This window comes from Cetorhinus maximus, chromosome 26, assembly GCF_964194155.1.
Source record: "Cetorhinus maximus chromosome 26, sCetMax3.hap1.1, whole genome shotgun sequence".
Classification (NCBI taxonomy): domain Eukaryota; kingdom Metazoa; phylum Chordata; class Chondrichthyes; order Lamniformes; family Cetorhinidae; genus Cetorhinus; species Cetorhinus maximus.
The window spans coordinates 17058858-17078857 of record NC_135904.1 but is presented as its reverse complement, the minus strand read 5'-3'; the positions used below and the strand labels follow the sequence as shown (position 1 = coordinate 17078857).

The 20000-nt window shown below is 47.0% G+C and overlaps 1 protein-coding gene across 1 annotated transcript in view; it reads left to right on the top strand.

The window, feature by feature from the left end:
- Positions 1 to 20000, top strand: part of gnb5b (guanine nucleotide binding protein (G protein), beta 5b) — an 81307-nt gene that overhangs the window by 19924 nt on the left and 41383 nt on the right. The window contains exons 5-7 of the mRNA XM_078530266.1: positions 10390 to 10431; positions 12445 to 12521; positions 15834 to 15966. Of these exons, the coding sequence (XP_078386392.1) occupies positions 10390 to 10431; positions 12445 to 12521; positions 15834 to 15966 (252 nt within the window). The remainder of the gene's footprint in view (positions 1 to 10389; positions 10432 to 12444; positions 12522 to 15833; positions 15967 to 20000) is intronic.

Genomic DNA, 20000 nt, shown 5'->3' with positions numbered 1-20000 from the left:
TTGAAACAGCAATCAGAATACTCAGCTGTACAGCCAAAACAGTGGAATATTACTTAGAGGGTGTCATGCTGAAACTGCATAGCCGCACACAAAAGGAACAAAGGAAAGATGTGCATTTATATAGCACCTTTCACAACTTTAGGAAGACTTTTTGAAATGTAGTCACTGTTATAATGTAGAAAAGTGGCCACCAATTTGCATAGAGCAACAGGATAATGACTAGGAAATCTGGTTCAGTGATGTTGGTTGAGGAACAAAATTTTCCCTTGACACTGGGGATAATAATTCCCCTGGTTTTCTTCGAAGCAGTGCCGTGGGATCTTTTACCTACAGCTGAGAACAGACTTGGATTAACATCTTATTTGAAAGCTGGCTCCCCTGACAGTGCAGCACTCCTGGACTTGAATGTCAGCCTATATTGTGTGCTCATGTCTCTGGAGTGGGACTTGAACCCACAATGTTCTGACTCCAGAGTGTGCTACTCACTGAGTCATGTCTGTCACTTCAAATGAACTTCCAACTACAGCAGTGGATATAAAATCCCTGGAGCCTTTTAGCTAATTTTATACTTACAGCAACCATTTTACATTCTTGAGATGGATATATTAAATCCATACTTGATAACCTTAGTATTTGAGAACAGTCTCCACATACAGTCATATCCTTTCAGCTGTCAGCCTGTGCACTGTAACAATGCTGTGCCTGCCTGTCCGTTACAGCTCAGTGCACCATCCTGTCTGTCTGAAGCCCATGTGGCCCTCCAGTTTCCCCTCAGTTGCAGTGAATTTCTCAAAGCAATCTACCTCCTCACCCAGTGCTCTTACTCCTGACATCCACCACCTGCCCCCCCACCGAGTAAACAATTAATTTGATTGCATTGCTGCAAGACTCGAATTATAAAACGACAGCTTCCTAGACCAGAATGAGCATTAACCAGGCTCAGAGGGGAATATTTGTATTTTATTCAAAATTAATCAAGGCAGGGTAAAAGCTGCTTCACTGATTCGAACAAAGCACGTTGATTGTAGTTAACAGCGCCCGTCCTCCCAGTGGGAATCTGTTGGGGTTCCGGCGCTGCGGAAGAAGTCGAGAAATTCCATTCACTGTTTTTGCAGCTGTCCCCCAGTCCCCAGAGGGGGTGTGACTTCTACCAGGACACGATACCTCCCTATGAAACAGGCGGAAGCTCGTTTGTTTTATTCACATCACAAGTATGAAGTCGCCACTTCAGAGAGAGAAGGGCCTAATTCCCATTATTGTTTGCATGCATCTGGTTATCTTTCCCTAATCCTGTTTTAAAGCAAAAGTATTAGCAATTCAAAAAGAAGTTATTCATTCATTAACCCGGCCTCCCAACATCTCCAACCATTGTTGCCTTACCCGAATTATCATCCTTCATGTTGAAGCTTGTACAAGACGGACTTCCCCTGACAGGAAATTTTGGCCCAAGCCCTCTCTCCTGTTACAATTTCCTGCAGAGCACTCTCTGTGAGCACTACTCCCTGTAAGGAACGCCAGGTCATAGGATCACCTCTGCACCGACTGTTGAAGGGCAATTCCGTCACGGCGGGCATCAGAGCTGAGCCCACTCCTGTTCTCGCCTGACATCTACGGCCGGATTTTTGTTTGCTGGCGTCAGCTCGGAATGGAGGAGGGCAAAGGAAAGAAAATGGCGCCAATGTCACGCTTGGTGACATCTTACCTCCCTTCCTGGCCCTGTCGATTTTCCTGAGGACGGGAAATTAAAGTTGTCCTCATCACCAATTGTGTGCGTTAAAGTGATTAAGCAGCCCCTTAAGAGCTTGCCCTCTAAGGCCTCAAAATGCTCAGGGGGTGGGCTCTTCCTGGGATGTGTAAAGCTGAACGGCTCAAGCCTGTCAGGAATAGGGGCGGCAGAGTGAATATTTTTTTTTACCTGGTTGAGAAAGGTGGAAGTTTTGAAGAAAATCCACAGCAATGAAATTTTAATAGCATTAACATTTCCGTACCCAGTATGGAGTTCCAGTTTTCCATTTGCCCTGACCAATTTGAAGATTCAAATGTTTTCATTTTTTTTCAAACCATCCACAGAATGGCCGCTGAAAAGGGCCAGAATGTTGTCTGATTCCCTCGTGTCCCACCTCCATTCCTGCCCCTCTAATTGGCTGCCACCCCTGACCCCTCACCGGTTAACCCTTCACCTCTACTAAAATCGGAAACTCTGTCCGCTTCCCATCAGGGGGTGGGGTTACGACCCCCAAATGGACCCATTTCCCAAATCCTCTGCCAAAACCTGGCCCCCTAGTTTTCTAGCCTGAGTTACCAGCTCTGAGCAGTGTCGTGGAGACAGGCTAATTATTCCCCCTTGCTCAGTCTAGCTCAAAGGTTGTAATGAAACCCAGGAACGATGACAGCTAGTACCAGACCAGCAGCAAGATCATTACATCTGTACAGCCAACACTGGAAAAGCTGATAGGAAAATACTTAGCGAGTGATTTTTCAACTGCCTCCCATCACTTTCTCGAAGCTGGGAGAGGGGGAGGGTCACAGTTTCAGAATAAGTTGTCAGCCATATAGGACTGAGATGAAAAGAAACTTGGAATTCTTTACCCCAGAGAACTGCAGGTGCTCAATCGTTGAGCATATTCAGCAAAGATCAATCGATTTTGGGTATTTTGGGATATGGAGATGGCGCAGGAAGGTGGAGTTAGAGGATCAGCCATGGTGGTATTGAGTGGCAGAGCAGGCTCAAAGAGCGAAATGACCCACTCCACCTCTGTTCTTAAGTTTCTCGCCTGAAAAACAGGCAGTGGGCATTGAAAACCGGGCATGAGGAGGCATCCTAGGTCCCCATTGATATGATAGCTCGCCCGATCCAATTTTAAGGTGGGTCTACTTTGGCTACTTCATTGTGAAAATTGGAGTTGTAGGACCCCATTTGCCAATTTTAAGGTACAGATAGGCAGAACCTATACCACGTACACTTCATTCATTTGCATCAGGCAGTGCATGGCTTAACCAGCGGCCCTTAAAGAGTCTCCTGGTGGCCGCTCCAGTGAAGGCCTAGGGGTATTTTGGGGGAGAAATCTGGTTGGGCCAGGTGGAGGAGGAGCTCCCCCCCACCCAACATTTCTTCCCCACCCGCACCAACCAGCAGCTGAGCTCTGCGTGGGGGACAGTTGATATCCTGCTCTCCCGTACCCAGCAACCTGCAGCCGGGCACCTGTTTGGCACCCACACCTTACTAGCTGTGTTCAAATGAGGGTAGGGCCTCCAATCTGTGCTCATTCCATAGAATCGTGGAATAATGCAGGACAGGAGGCCATTCAGCCCACCACATCAGTGTTGGTCCTTTGAAAGAACTATCCATAGTCCCATTATCCTGCTGTTTCCCTACAGCTCGGTACATTTTTTCAGACAAATGTTGAAAATCCCCTTCTGGATTTGGTAAGGGGTAAGGTTTGCTCTTTATATCCAGGTATGGAGTGCAGTGGTACTGAATGAGCAACTAGGTGTCGACAGATTACACTAATAGGAGTCAAATGGTTAAAGAGTGATAAAATAACAGCTTAAGCACTCTTCTTTGGCCCTTGTCACCAGTTTATCCATCTCTTTGGGTTGGTTGCCGGGGGAATTGAGCAAGGCCTATTGTTTCCATAATAAATAGTTTTTAATTTTGGTACCGGTAGAGGTATAATGTTTCGACAGGGAGAGAACCCTTTGCTCAGCATAAAGCCAACATTAAACGTTCCTGTGTCAGGGCTACCTGTAATGATATTTTTAAAGCTCATCTTCGATGGTCCCAGCCCTGATCTTGGCCTCCAGCCTCTGGTTGTCACTTGTCAATGAGTTGTGCCTGATGGCACAAGTACATCTTGTGACGATTCCAGACCAGGTCCAGGCTCGGGTGAAACACAGAATCTCCCGGTTTAGGAAATCACCAGCCCCACATAAATAGTCATTCAGAAGCTGCAAGCTTCTCAGCTGGACTAATTGTAACATTACCACACCACCAGCTGTAATTTAACACTTCCCCACTACCGCACAAGTGTACAAACAAGGGTTAGCAATACGGAAGCTTTTCTGGTTTCCCTTCTGATATACTCTGACCCTGAAATTCAGCACCTGACTCATTGTAGTCCTTCTGTTACGTTGGTCAGGAGTCTACTGCAACAGCCCTAAGTAAGGATGTGGATAGGTGGTTTTGTCCCATAAAATCACCCCAGAGACCTCAAGCCCTCACCAGTGCCCAGTCTGTCCACATTCTGAAACGCTTTCCTACTGTTAACCCTTACTTGTACACTTGTGCAGTAGTGGGGGGCTGTTAAGTGATGTACTGATGTTACAGTCAGTCCAGCTGAGACTTGCTACCAGAGAGGGTTTGCCATCATTCAGTATTTTCAGCTGAAGATTACAAGTGGCTGACGCTGGCAGCGATTGCTGTGATTGCATCGGCAGCAATAGCATGACCCCATACTTCAGGGTAGAATGCATTTCGGAGGCCAGTGCAGGGAAACATGAAGAAGATCATTTTCCATATGCTCACTGCAGGAGGTTCTGCTTGGCAGGATTGTATGACAGAAATGGAAAACCTGTAGATCCACTGGACCCTGAGAGCGGCCTCGTTCCCTTTCCACGGGAAGGTTGGCACCTTCCCTATCCTCCATCACCCTTCAGCCTGGCAAGCTTCAGCTGGTACTTCCTCTTAGGGTAGGACCCACCAAAGGCCTATTGCTCACACCGTCCTTTGACCCCGTGAACCTTGCCAATGTTTGTGGGGGCTTGTTTCTGCTTTAGTTGTGTCGGTATCGCAAACTAATATCCATATTCCGCCCACATTTAGATGGGTGGTGCTGGATAAACCAGGCATGACCTGCTGAAATGGTAGTCCTGATAGTGAAAAATTTAAATGGAAATAATCTAAAGATGAGTCTTGAAGATTTCAAATGGCGGGGCTGTGACTGTTTCCTTTGGCAGCTCGTTCCATTGTGGGATTGTCCTTGAGAAAAAAAATTGTTGATGCACAGTCTGGGAAACAAATAATCTTTGTAGTTTGGGTGGGTGGCTACCTCGTGTTTAGTCATTGTCAGAGGGCACCAGATACCAATTCCCACCAGCCTATTCCATATTTTATAGAACATGGTTAATCTATTTTTTTCCCTCCTTTGCTGGTGTGATTCCCATTCCTAATCTTTGAGATATGATTGGTAGAGGTCGTGGCAGCTGTATCCCATGCTTAGTGTTAGTGTTCCTGGTCCTAGACATTACCGAGTCACCCTTGAAGAATTTCCATGGAGGCTCTGCCAGCTTGCTCTAGTTGACAGGTATTAATATAAAGAATAGGAGACAGAGCCCGATAAACCCGAATGCCAGTCCCGTTGGTTCTTGATGTGTGTTTCCTGAGGCGTTTGGAGATGAGAGGCTTTGGTCTGAAACATGTGGGAATATGGGAATGTTATGTAGACGATGTGGGAGTGATGTCTCCTACATCAGTTTCCAGGGACATTACCAAGTAAAACCACCCAAAGGAACTGGACATTAGAAGTTGTGGGGCTGCCCTTTATTGTGGGATCTGTCAAAGGGGTAGCAGTGATAGGGATAGGGTAAGTAGGTTTCTGAAATGTTTCAGGGTAGCCAAGGTAGAGACCACCTGGCTGCTGCTTCTAACCCATATAAAACTATACTGCCCCTGACACACATAGATGGCTGCCTGTGTGAAATGCCTGAGTGCTATCAGCTGTAGGGAACCAAGTGGGAGCAACTCATTATCTCCAGGAGAGGAAGGGAGAAACTAGGAAAAAGATAAAAAGCTTCTCATGTTGATGCCTGTTAAAGGAGAGTGGGTAATATAGTTGCGCCAGGATAATTTAACAAAGTCTAGCTTGGGGGCCTCACTCGCAAGGTGTGGAGGGAGGGGGGGTGGTGATATTTAATGGAAGTGATGGGGGTCTTGCTCTCTGGCTGGAGAGCCAGCCCACATCATCTCCTTTTGGGAAGGCCCATCGAATTGTGCCAATCAGGCACTTAATTGGGCAGTATCGGGCTTACCCCAGGATCAAGGACCCTGGGGTGGAAATCCTGCCCCCTCCCCAAGAGCGGTTGGCCAATCAGAGATGGAGGGTGGCTCTCAGCAGGCCCCTCCCCCCTTCCTGATGCCAGGTCCCTCAATCAGGCACTGAGTGTCTTTGAATGGGGGACTCCCCACCCCCAGTTGTCCACTTAAGGGCCTCAGTGGGCACAGGACTTGGACTTGGCCATGCCCTGGACTTAAATGTGGCAAGGATGGGAAGGTGACGGCAGTCCCTGCCCGACACCCTGATTAAATGCCCTTCCGCCACCAAACTTGCCTCATGGGAGGGCAGTAAATCCTGCCCAGGTCGGGCAAGTCACTCTCGCGGCCCCCATAATGTTTTGTCCCTGATGGAAATCCATGGTGAGCCAGCCTCTGATCATTTCTCCTAATAAGATTGCCAACTCTGGTTTGGAGTATTTCTGGAGGTTGTATTATGGGATCTCACTCTACCAATAGTCCCTCCCCTGCTCTCCTGCCATTGGTCACCTGACATTTCCATCCTCATGACACACTGCCTTCCCACCCAAATCAAAAAGCGAGTAGCCTCTTCATATCTGATTGGATGATTCTCCATTGCCAGTCTGTAGCCTTGTTTCCCCAGATCTGATTTTTGTTTTTGACTAATTAAACGGAAGTACTGTGGTGTTGTAAGGAACCTGTGACTATTAATTATTGTCACAGGAAGTGTAAAGCAAGTGATTTAAGGTGGGAATAGCTGTGCAACTATAACCAAGCAATAATCCACGATATTACTATTTTGCAACGTGAATGTATAACTATATTGAGCGCCGTGGAAGATACAATTGTGTACAATCATTAACGGCTGCTGGGTGTAGTGTTGTCTACTTTTTGAGAGGGTTTGAAGATGAAGTGGTGCTTGTAATGAAGAAGAGTGTTTTGCAGGAAGGCTGTGTGAAACATTGTCATTGGCTGCAGGATACATGACACAGATTCACATCTTTCTGGCATCAATTGTGGATTTGTGGACGATGGGATGGGGCCAGAGGTGCTGCAGGTAGGCAGCTTGCTTCACCTCAGACATTGTGCTTGGGAAGAGGTATAATCCCAGAGGTGATGATTGCGTTGCCATGCTGTAGACTCATGGGCTTCTGCTGGTTAATATTAGTGATGTTGCATCATGCCACGTATCATGCTGCTGATTTTTAAAAATTCTTTCATGGGATGTGAGCATTGTTGGCAAGGCCGGCGATTCTTGCCCATCCCTAATTGCCCTTGAGCTGAGTGACCTGTTGGGCCATTTCAGAGTCAACCACATCACTGCAGATCTGAAGTCACACGCAGGTCTCCTTCCCTAAAGGCCATGAGTGAACCTTATGGGTTTTTACAACAATCAGTGATAGTTTCAAGGTCACTATGACTGAGACTAGCTTTATATTCCAGATTTTATGAATTGGCTTTAAATTCCACCAGCTGCTGTGGTAGGATTTGAATCCATCTGCCCACAGCTGTAGCCTGGTCCTCTGGATCACTCATTCGGTGATATTACCATTATTACACCATCTCCCCTTATAATAAGCGCCTAGGCACTTGACTCTGATCATTTACGATCAAGATTCTAGCCCACAGATACTGTTTTTTTTTCCATTTTCTGGATGTAGGCTTTGCTGGTGAGGCTGGCACTTATTGCCCATTTCTAATTGCCCTGAGACGATGGTGTGGTCCGTGAGATGAGGGTGCCCCCACAGTGCTGCCTGGGAGGGAGCTCCAGGATTTTGACCCAGCGAAGGTGATCAACATAAGAACATAAGAAATATGAGCACGAGCAAGCCCCACGGCCTGTCAAGCCTGCTCCACCAAGCAATACCACCCGCGGCTGATCCTTAGCTTCAACTCCGCTTTCCTGCCCTTGTCCCATATCTCTTGATTCCCTGAGAGACCAGAAGTCCTGGAGTGCAGCGGTTCAAGAAATAGCCCACCATCATCATCACCTCAGCGCAATTAGAAATGGGCAATGAATGCCAGCCTTGCCAGTTATGCCTACACCCAGAGAATGGGCAAAAAAAAAAAGGTGCTCTGTTGTAGCTGTGGGCTAGATTCATGATCACCAGTGATCAGAGTCAAGCACCCAGGAGTTTATTCATCGGCATTACCATTCACCATGGCAACATGATGCACCTGAGGCTGACCCAGCTCCGGGAATGTAGGTCTGCTGGTGGGAGAGGGACTGAACAAGGGTGTGAGGCGATAGGAGCATGGGGCAGCAGAGGTCCACGTTGTTCTCAGGGAGCTCAGAAGGGCTCCTCTCCCTCCCCCAGCACCACAAATTCCAACCCACGTGCGGCAACGATTTGCGAATTTAAGCAGCCTTGGCCTTCAGAGGAATCAGGCCACGGACAAGCCTGCCTGAATATTGCATCAATGGGGCGAATAAGGCCCCCTTTCCCTCCTCCCCATTTTCACAGGCACAAAGCGGGCGGCTGCGAGGTGAATTTTCACCCACCAGCCTTTTTCCCCCGATTGAACTTCACATTATGGGGCCAGAACTTCCGTTGTGTGGTAATCGCAGTCAGATTGCCACTCTGCTCTTTTTTGCTTACCTTAGTTTAGAGCTGCACATTCCTCACCCGGACCCCCTGACCCGGGCCTGTGGTATACCTGGTTCCTGAGGCCTTCCAGTGCAGGGCCACAGCACCAGGGCAAGTGAAGCCATGCCGCCATTTTACAGCACTAGCTACCGTATAGCAGGTATGTTCAAAGGTCCCAGACACTTTGAGAAGCCAGAGAGAAGGTAAATGTGTAAGGCAAGTGGGTGAGGGTGGTGTTGGCAGGGGAGAGGTTGGAGCCAGGGTCGAGATTGGAGCCAGGGTCAGGGTTGGGCAGTCGGGAGGGTGGAGTCGGGGTCATCAGGGTCAGTTGATTGGGAGAGGAGGAAGGGTGGTCAGATTTGGGTGGTTGGGGGTGGGGGTTGGATGGGTAGTCGAGGGGGGGGTGGGGGGTGGTGTTAGGGATATAGTCAGGGGATTGGGAGGGTAGTCAAGGGATGGGGAGGGGGGAGGGTAATCGACAGATCGGGCGGGTAGGGAGGATAGTCGGGGGTGGTGGGGAGGGTAATCGGAAGGGGGAGGTCGTGGGGACCATTTATGGAGTCCAGTGGGGTGTTTTGCGGGGGGGCGGTGTCAGTAGTATAATTGACCAGGAGTTAGAAGTGGGTTTAATCCTTCTAACTTTTCCCGGTAACTATTTTGCTAAGAGAGTTGGAACCATCTGAAGCCTGATTGAAGGCATAGTGTCGATGGCTCCTAGTGCAGGTTAATGCCCTATAGAGCTTCATGGACAGTTACCGTGCAGTCCTTGCGTGGAGACTTCCAGGTGGCCCTAGCACATCTTCTGGGGTGCCTTCCAGTGAAACCCCCCTCTGGAGATTGGAAGTTCTGGGTAATATGCACCATGGGGTCTTAGCAACGGGACTGTGACCCTGGAATGGCCACCATTAGAAAACCAACGAGTGGAATTTCTTAAAAATCACCCCAGTATCCCCTGGTAGTATTCTCAGGCAAAGACACTTTAAACGAAGCATCCATTAGAAATGCTTGTGTCGTGGGAATACATAGTACATTTTCAATTCATTCTCTCTGGTGCCGGGGAAAAGGTTGACATTTTCTCTCATTGTTTCCCCCCGTGTGAGGGATCATCACCAACAACAGTTTCCTTGACACATTGTTTGCAGTCCTACGATCCAAAATTCTGGAGATGATCCCGCATGGATTTATTTTGACAGATAAGCCCGTTCACAGTGAAGCCTGTGCCTTGACAGAAATGGGTCACTGGAAAAAAACAGCAGCTGTGATCAGAGTCTCTGCACAGGCCCCCAACTGCACTCCACTGAGCACAACCAGGACAGCAACTCATCGAATTTTCCCCTCAAACCTTTCCCTAGAGCCAGAAAAGGCTCACTTGGACCTTTTTAACTTTTCCTGCCTCTTGGAAGAACATCCTGATGGATGCACCTACTGAAAATAAAGGAACCAGTTCATTTTTTTGAGCTCTTATCTATTCAACATTTTGCCCAAAGTTGTCTCTTGCCATGTAACTGACCAAGTTACAAGAGATGCGGAGAAGCTTAGACTTGTTGAATGGATTTCTCTGTGTCTGGGCGTGAGGATGGTGTATATGCGTCAGGACTATGTCCCAAATGTTCAGGACAAAAATAAAAATGACCCTAGCCAACACCTGCAGAGACAGAAAGTATTTGTGTTCACGTTGTGCCACCTTTGGTCAGTGAATAGGGTTGCAATCCCTTGTAAACAGTGCTCTGAATAAACGGTATGAAATCCTATGTGTGTGTGTGTATTGACTGACCTTTCTTCTGTTTCCAGGATGGAAAGGTTATTGTGTGGGATGCTTTCACCACCAACAAGGTAAGCTTCAAATTGTATTAACATTCTGCTCCATGTTCGTACAGCTGGATGGTATGGCCACCTGGGATTTAAACAAGTCAGCAAGCTCTAACAATGTCCTGATTTTAACTCAGCCACTGGATCCAAACAGATCCCCAGTTTGGTTGGCTTGGAATGGTAACGGGCTGTACCAGTTGGTCTCAGTATCAGGAGGAAAGGATTGGATGCATGCCACACATACACGCGCACAAACACCCATGCACACGTGTGCGCGCCAACACACACACGCACACACACACACACACACAGACACTGCCCCCACACACACACACTGCACACGCACACACGTGTGCGCACACACACTCACATGCACACACAGACACTGCCTACACCCACACAGCCCAAAAACACACAAACACACACACTTACCACACACACACACACACACACACACACAGCCCACACACATACTGCCCACACACACACACTTCCCACACACCCACTGCCCACACACACACACACTGCCCACACACACACTGCCCACACACACACTGCCCACACACACACTGCCCACACACACACTGCCCACACACACTGCCCACACACGCACTGCCCACACACACACTTCCCACACACACACACACACAAACACACTGCCCATATACACATGCACATATACAAACAGGCACTGCGCACACACACACACACAAACAGACTGACACTACACACACACACACAAACGCGCACACACACGCACACGCACACAGACACACACACACACTGCCCACACACACACTGCCCACACACACACTTCCCACACACACACACACACACACACACACAAACACACTGCCCATATACACATGCACATATACAAACAGGCACTGCGCACACACACACACACAAACAGACTGACACTACACACACACACACAAACGCGCGCACACACACGCACACAGACACACACAGACACTGCCCACACACACACACACACACACACAAACAGACAGACACTGCTGACACTACGCACATGCACACACAAATGCGTGTGCACACACACACACTCTGCCCACACACACACACTCTCTACGCACACACACGCACACTCTGTGCACACACACACATGCACACACACACACACATTCTGCCCACATGCACACACACATACACACACACATACACACACACATACACACACACACACACACACACAAAGACACTGCCCCATACACACAAGCACACAAACCGACACTGCCCGCGCACGCACACTCACTCACACTGCGCGTGCACACACATTAAACACACGCACACTACACACACACATATTGCCCATACATGCACACACTGCACGCACACACACTCACTCACACTGCATGCACACACACATTAAACACACACACACTATACACACACACACACACTGCCCACACACACAATGCAGACGTTGCCCATACACACAGACAGGCACTGCCCCCCCCCCCCCCCCACACACACACACACACACACACACACTGCCCCCCTATGGACTGCTCCCCACAATCTCACACACACACCACACACGCACACTGCCCACACACAGACACAGACACACACATCCACCTCACACACCCCCACACAGTAATGTATTTATTTGTGTGCATTTTGCAAGATGTACAGCTGGACTCCAGAGCAGTTTGCATGTTATTTAGGCTGAGATGTGGGTTTGTGTCTGGGCTCAGCACTCACATTTGCTGTCCTGCTGCTTCACAAAGTGACCCTCTTCACACTGGAGGGCAGGCTCAGGAAGCCAGAGAATAGATCACTCTGCCTTTGCACTGACTGCATGTTATCTTTGAATAATTGTCTCCCCTGAATTGTCTGCAATGCTTCCAGCTCTTGTTATAAGTTGAAGTTTGAGGTGAATCAAAAATCCTGAGCCCATAGTACGTAGCAAGGTTCCTGTCCTCAATTTGTGGAATTCAAGATTTGAGGTTCATTTTGACTGGGTCTAATTTGTGTTGGTTGGCTGACTGTTTAGTATCTGTGCATTTGCAGGAACATGCAGTAACCATGCCCTGTACCTGGGTGATGGCTTGTGCCTATGCCCCATCAGGCTGCGCTATCGCATGTGGGTGAGTACAGTTACATGAGACATTAATCTTTTTGTGTCATGCTTTATTTACATTTTCCTCTTTCAAGGGCAGCTAGCACACACACAATTCTTTGACTGTACTTCCAGTTAAATGTCTCTCAGGAGTTAGGAGAAAGCAGCTAATATGCCTTCCCTCCTCCCTGCTTTCATTCCCTTATGTTTTGCTCAGTCATTTCCATGAAGTCCCAGATAAGATCAATTAGTTGACGATGAGATTTGTCCCCCCTGGTGTCTGCATTCACCCCATGGTGCTGCAGCCAGGAGCCCTGCATTGGATTGATTCACATCTCTGCACCCAGGTTTTCTCTGCGGTAAGTTCCCATCGCAGCATCTCGTATTTCTTACAATAAGGCTACTTCAGTAAAGGCCTCTAAATGGACAGCATTGTAATACAGGAAGCGCATAATTGAAGTGTTAAAAATAAATATTTTCTAGTGGACGGTGTATGCACCAGACCCCTCCTAGGTGCAGAGTAAATCCACTTCTTAAAAGTGCCACTGTCCTTTGGTGAAACACCGCATTTCTCAAGTCTGCAGGGCACTCATGCCTTCACACTCTGTCCCCACGGTAACACAATAATGGTCAAGGTTCTGCCCTTGGGGTCACTGCTTAGTTACTCACCTCTGTTTAGGAGCCTCTTACAGTAAAGGATTTGGCAAAGAGACTAATCGAGCTCAGAAGATTGTATGGACTATGTCCCCTGAATGCTAACACTCCAGTTGCTGAAAGCATGCTATGTAGAAGGGGAACCATGGCCTGGCTGTTTACTCCTAGAAGAGCCTAGGCAGATGGGAGCGCAGACTGGGGGTAAGGTTATAGCAACCGGGGTGCAATCTGCTTTGGGGGGAGCACGGCAAATGAGCGATGGTGACTTACACTCGGCCCGAGTCTCCTATTCACTTACGGCCAATCTGTGAACCCTTGTTTTGTGCTGCCCCCCCCCCGCCACCCAAAGTCATATTTCACCCAAAATTAGCCCCAGTTCTTGAATCTGTGTTTCCATCCATTGAGGGTGGGAGTGCAACATCACTGAGTGTATCAGACATTGTGTATTCATAAAGACCTTGAAAAGGGCGAGAGCGCAAGAAGTAAAATGAAATAATAACCATCCTGGATCGCTATATATTCTAGGGTAAATATTCCACAGGGCCTCTGCAGATGTGCCAAGGCCTGAAGATATTAATGGTGTTCTAATAGAAGGTGTAGCCATTATGGTTCATGTGCCTGCTGATTTACCCAGCATGTCTTATTTCATCTTTTACCACGGGCATTAATTTAAATATTTTTTGCATGAACCCTGAAGCTCTAAGGTGGCTGTGTGAGAACAGAGGGCTCTGACACAACCTTCAGCCAACCAGGAAATCACTGGGAAAAGGCACTTGGGGAAGAAACACGGCTCAGCTATGCTCACTCAGTTTTCCAATTCCTGGTTCTCGTTCACCTGATCAGAAAAAAAATGATCCTTTTTCTTCGGACTTATCTTCTCTCAGGTCTCCATGGCAACCCACTAACAAAAACTAGGAGCCTGGGCACCCTTGACTCAGGCTCCCACCGCCGCAGCTGATAAACTGGTTGCTGGTACAGGCTGGTGATAGTCCTCCAATTTCCCATACCGTTGGGCGGAATTTAATGCCCACCCGCCAGAAGAGTTTGGAGGTGGGAGGACATTTAATGGAGCGGGAGGGTGGCAGATGGGCACCCCACGGCCTTCCTGCCCCGATTGAGTCTGGGGCGGGAAGGCTCATGGACGGCCTTCCTGCCTCACCGCCATTTGAAGCCTTACCTTGGCAACTAATGCCAACTTAAGGGCCTCACCTCACTGCCGCTGGTATTCCACCAGCGGTAAGTAGGGCAGTCGCCGAGAAACAAACTCTGTTGGGGTTGCTTAAGGGCTCCTAGGTGGGGAAGTGGGGGGTGGGGGGTTCCTTTGTTCAAAGGCAGCAGGTGCTCGATTGAGGGTCCCGGCATCGGGAAGGGGTCCAGCTGAGAGCCAACCCCCGGGCCCTTGCTGCCTACCCCAACTCACCCCCTCCCACGACCCCCAACCCCTGACCACCACCCTTTGACCCCCCATCCCGCCCTCACTCACTTGTGGCCTGGGTCCCTCGTTGACCCTAAGCCTCTGGTGGGCGCATTGCTGGCAGCTAACACCTGTGGCCAGGATGGCACTGCCTGCAATGCGACAGCTCTGTGGGGCGGGATTTCTGCCTCCAGGGTCTTTGATCCCGGGGAAGGCCTGATGCTGGCCATTTAAGTGCCTGAGAGACACTTATTCAGCATGCCGTCCACAAAGGAGGCAACACGGGGCTCTCACTGGCTGTCCAGCGAGTGGGCAAGACCCTCATCGCCTCCTCTAAATAACACTCTTTATGTGAGGAACTGCCTTTGGTTCACTCAGTGCCGCCCAACAATGGCACAGCTCAGACTGCCAGTTCAGCAGGCCAAAACCTGAGACTGTGGGGGCTCATTGCCCACACAATGAGACTTGAGTCAGTTGAAGAGCTGGGCCTTCTCTCAGTTCTGCCAAGTGGGTACCCACAGGGCTCATTACTAATGGACGGGTGGAAATCAGCTGGCTCCCATACTGAGCTAGCGCCAGGTTGGGTATGGTAGGGATGCACTCCCATAGGCGGCCTTTAAAGGCCTGAAGCAGGTTGGCGTGTTTATTCTGGATGGGGGTTGGGGGGTTGGTGGGAAAGCGTTTCTTGGGCCATTTTGACGCAGCTGCACAGGTATCTTTTAGAACCTCTTGTTATTGCCGGTGCAGACATCTGAAGTATGCAGGGCACTCACTGAACTCTGGGTGCAAATGCCACCAGCAATTTGATTGCCCTGCCATGGAGTATGGGATCACTTTTGTTCTTGGATGGTCTTTTCAGCTAGATTCCTGACAACCGCTGAGAGAGGAGAATTTCATCCCAGTGTCAGGAATTGCATTCCAGGAATCAAGAGTCAATTTCAAGGCCGAGGGAGTCGCCTGTTTGAAAACAAACCAAAGTAATTTTCATTGCGTTGAAAGTACTAGAATTCTAGTCAAAGTGATTAGAAAACTGGTACACAGCAGAAGTGAGTCTAAATTCAACTGGATTGGCTGATTGCTCTTTACTCACTCCATCTGAAAGGATATGGGGAAAGGACGGGGGAGTGGGATGAAAGGAACAAGCTTCTGTTGAAGAGCTAACATGATATGGGTCTAATGGGCTGAATAGTCTCAGTCTGTGTTGTCATTGCTAAGGTCCTACAGAACATTAAGGAGTATTCAGTAATTGTGGGCAACTCTAACTTTTTCTAGTGGCCTGGACAACAAGTGCTCTGTGTACCCTCTGACCTTTGATAAAAACGAGAGCATGGCGGCCAAGAAGAAGTCTGTTGCGATGCACACAAACTACTTGTCTGCCTGCAGCTTCACTAATTCTGATATGCAGGTAAGACTAATGTGGTATAACATTCTCATTTTTCACAATGATCATGGTGTCTACTTAATACCATCCAATGTGAGTTACTGACCTCCTACCTCTAACCATGAGGGGAAAGTGATCAGACGTAAAAGCCAAGGTCAAGTAAAGATTATTGGGCCCATTCTTTTCATGTTGTGGCATTGCCATTATAGAACGCACCCTCTTTTTAAATATCTTCTGCCTCCCTGAAGCCCTAAATACCTCCTTTTGCGGCTCAAATTTTATTTGGTAACACTCCTGTGAAACACTTTAGGAATGTTTTAACCGTGTGTGTGTGCGCGAGCGTGTCTTTACACTCTTTTCTCCCTTGAAGAATGGGTATGGAGTGTTGGAAGGGTTTTACAGGCTGGTTAATAAAACAGCCAACAAGTCCTGGGGTGGGACTTAAACCTGGGGTCTTCTGACTCAAAGACAGGAGGGCTACCAACTGAGCCACTTGAGCTGCTTAAAGGTGCTATTTAAATGCAGGTTATTGTTGTTTCAAACTGCTAGCACTCGGAGTAAAGAAGGTCTTCAATGTTCCTGGGTTTTAAAGATATTTTTTACTCCTTTAAATTAGGCTTTGTGTTCAAGATTTGCCCTCTTTGTACCATTTAATTGAATATCTTTCTTAACTCACTGATGTCCCCCTTAATCCTCACCCCCTTTACAATACACTTGGGAATGGTCTTGCTCTGCTCTGTAGCCCTTGGATTGACCAGAATTAAACACCATACCGAGAATTGGATTTGTGCGATGCATTGTATAATTCCAACATGTTCTTGATAATTCAAAGTCGCTTCACTTGACTTATTGGACGATTCAAACTTGAACTGCACCACTGAACCTCGAATGAAGTTTTCCCACCCATTAATTCATATGAAACTTTAGTGCAAAAAATGGCTTTTGAAATATCTGGAGCAGATGGTGCTCTACTCTTCTCACTATACACCCCAGCAGCCTGACTGGTTTTTTTTTAATAACTTCCCACCATTGTCCAAACATGGGAAGTGAAGGGTCACCATCTACTTCCGAGTCTCATTCCAAATTTCCTCCTGCCAACTCACATCCATTTATTGGTTCAGGATTTGCTGGAATGGAGCATCTTGCAGCTTGCCTTATTAGTTAGAATTTTTCCCTCACTGTTCAGCTCAAAGATTGTGCCCAACAAGTTACTGGAAGTGTAAGTTGCTAACAACACATTGGTGAACAAAGGGACCAACTGTCAATCTCCTTAACCAATGAGATATCAGGATTGAGAAAGCAACAGAGGAAGGCAGAAGGAAATAGCATGAATGAGGTACCAAAAGGAAAACAAAGAGAGGGAAAAAGAGATTGAGTTTTAAGGGAGAGGGTTAAAAAGAGGTAGAAAGGAAAAGTAAGAAAAAAATGAATGTTTTAAAAAATCTCTGTGAACAATTTATTACCTGTAGGTAGTGCTACCTTTTCTGGGTTGGAGAAATTAAGTAGCATTGTAGGAACATAAATCTCTACACTAAAAGGTAGTTTTGTTGTCAAGGGGATCTCCAGGTGTGCAGCAGCAGTGAAGTCAGCAAGCAGGGTAAGCAGCCAATCACATTGAAGTATTCTCACCGACAGGAAGCCAGGAACCTGAAAGCACTGAATCCCTTCACTTCTAATTTTAAATTTTCAGTTGGTGAAATAAATCAATATAATTGGATTGAGATGGAAGCTAAAATAAAGATAAACTCACTTTCAAAAAATTATCTTAAAAAAATGTGGATTATTTTGTCATATTGGAGAATTTAGATCACAGAAGTATAAAATTAGCTTTTCTGGATTAGCGAGGGTATTTGGCAGGAATTATTACGGTAGTGTGCTGTTAAAAACTCAGTTAGACCTCATGCAACAAGTTAACTTTTTCAAGGGTTTTTACAACAAAACTAACAGGGTAAAAGTGAAGGTTTTCATCAGCGCTCAGATTGCTTAGGGATTGCATTCATGGTGGGAGTCAACGACCCACCTCTGGAAGAGTGTAGAATTACTGACAGCAACGTTTGGATTTCCACGTTATTCTTTGCATGTGTGGACTCCAGAAGCTGCTGTCATTTTCTGTGGAGCAAATGGCATCACTACCAATGTAAAATTTTGGTCAGTGTTATTATTGTCCCTTTTGGTGAAGAATGTCAGGACAAATTGTAACTGGTGAAGGTAAAATGCAAAAATATTTGCATATTATCTTTTGAAACCTAATTTCCTCTTGTACTCTTTTGCTGATGTGAAACTAAAGGACAGTACTTTTATTTCTGGCAACTTCTTTTGCTATTGTGTTTCCATCTAACAATTGGTTCAGGTCTGCAGCTCTCAGTCATTGCAATGGATGGGATAGCATGGGGCACCAGAGCTGATTTTTATTTCAGAAAGGTAACTTGTGTGGAACATCATACCAAATGCTTTTACACCAAAGCCCATGCTCATCTTTGCATTGCCAGTGTAACCCACCACTACTATATGGCTTCACTGGCAACACACTGATGTAAGTTTGCCCATTTTATACCTTTGCTGCATCTCCACTCAAAAGGAGCACCACTGCAACATGGAAATTGTCTGATAAAACGGGCACCCCTAGATTGAAGCAAGGCTGGGGTGTTGTGCACGTGCTGTGCGTTTGAGGTGGTTTAATGTGCGATCAAAAATATGCATGTTCAAAGGCAAGGCAGGCTTGCTCAGCAGTCCTGGTAAACATTTATACCTCAATCAGCATCATTTAAAAAAAAAACAGATTGTCAGGTCATTATAACATTGCTGTATGTGGGAGCTTGCTGCATGCAAATTGGCTGTCATGTTTCCTACTTCACAGTAGTGACTACCCTTTGAAAGTATTTAATAGGCTGCAGAATACTTTAGGATGTCTTGAGGTCATGAAAAATACTATATAAATGCAAGTTTTTCCTTCATGTGGTACCTGTAGTCAATGGACTCAGATTTTGGCAATTTTCACCTGGTTTTAGTATGTTTTATCTCTGGCTGACTTAGAGATTGACAGCGTTGTTCAAAACCCGGAAGGAGGAGGGACATCAGATAATTAATTCACCTTTTCCATCCTGGCTCTCTTTCTAAAAAACCTGTTTTAAAACGTGGAAGTCTGAGGGAAAGGATTTTTTCTTGCTGGTAGGTGGTTTGAGGGGATCTATGGCAGGGGAAATAAAGCAGGATGTCTTTGACGGTCTCGTTGTAAACAGTAAACATTGTCCACTCTAGCAGGAAGAATAGAAAAACAGTACACTATCTAAATGGGGAGAGAATGCTGAACTCTGTGGTACAGAAGGATCTCAGTGTCTTGGCACATGAATCATAAAAAGTTGGTATGCAGGTGCAGCAAGTGATTAGGATGGCAAATGGAATGTTAGCATTTATTGCGAGGGGAATGGAGTAGAAAAATAGAGAAGTTTTACTGCAGCTGTACAGGCCTTGGTGAGACCACATCTGGATTATTGTGTACAGTTTTGGCCTCCTTATTTGAAAAAGGACATAATTGTGTTAAAAGCAATTCAGAGGAGGCTCATTGACTCCTTCCTGGGATGAAGGGCTGATCTTATGAAGAAAGTTTGAACAAGTTGGGCCCATACCCATTGAGTTTAGAAGAATGGGAGGTGATCTTATTGAAATGTATAATATCCTGAGGGGAATTGCTAGGGTGGTTACCAGGATAATGTTTCCTCTTCTGGAGGAGACTAGAACTAGAGGACACAGTTTAAGAATAAGAGGTCTCCCTTTTAAGAAGGAGATGAGGCAATTTATTTTCGCTGTCGATTTCTCTACCCCAGAAAGCAATGGAGTCTGTGTAATTGAATTTATTCAAGGCTGAGTTAGGTAAATTTTTGATAGACAAGGGAGCCAAGGGCTGTGGGGGAACAGACAGGAAGGTTGAGTAGAGACCACAACCAGATCAATCGTGATCTTATCGAATGGCAGAGCAGGCTTAAAGGGCTGAATGGCCTACTTCCCTTCCATAGTCCTATGTTCTGATAATGGCACCACTGGCATGTTTTTCAACACAG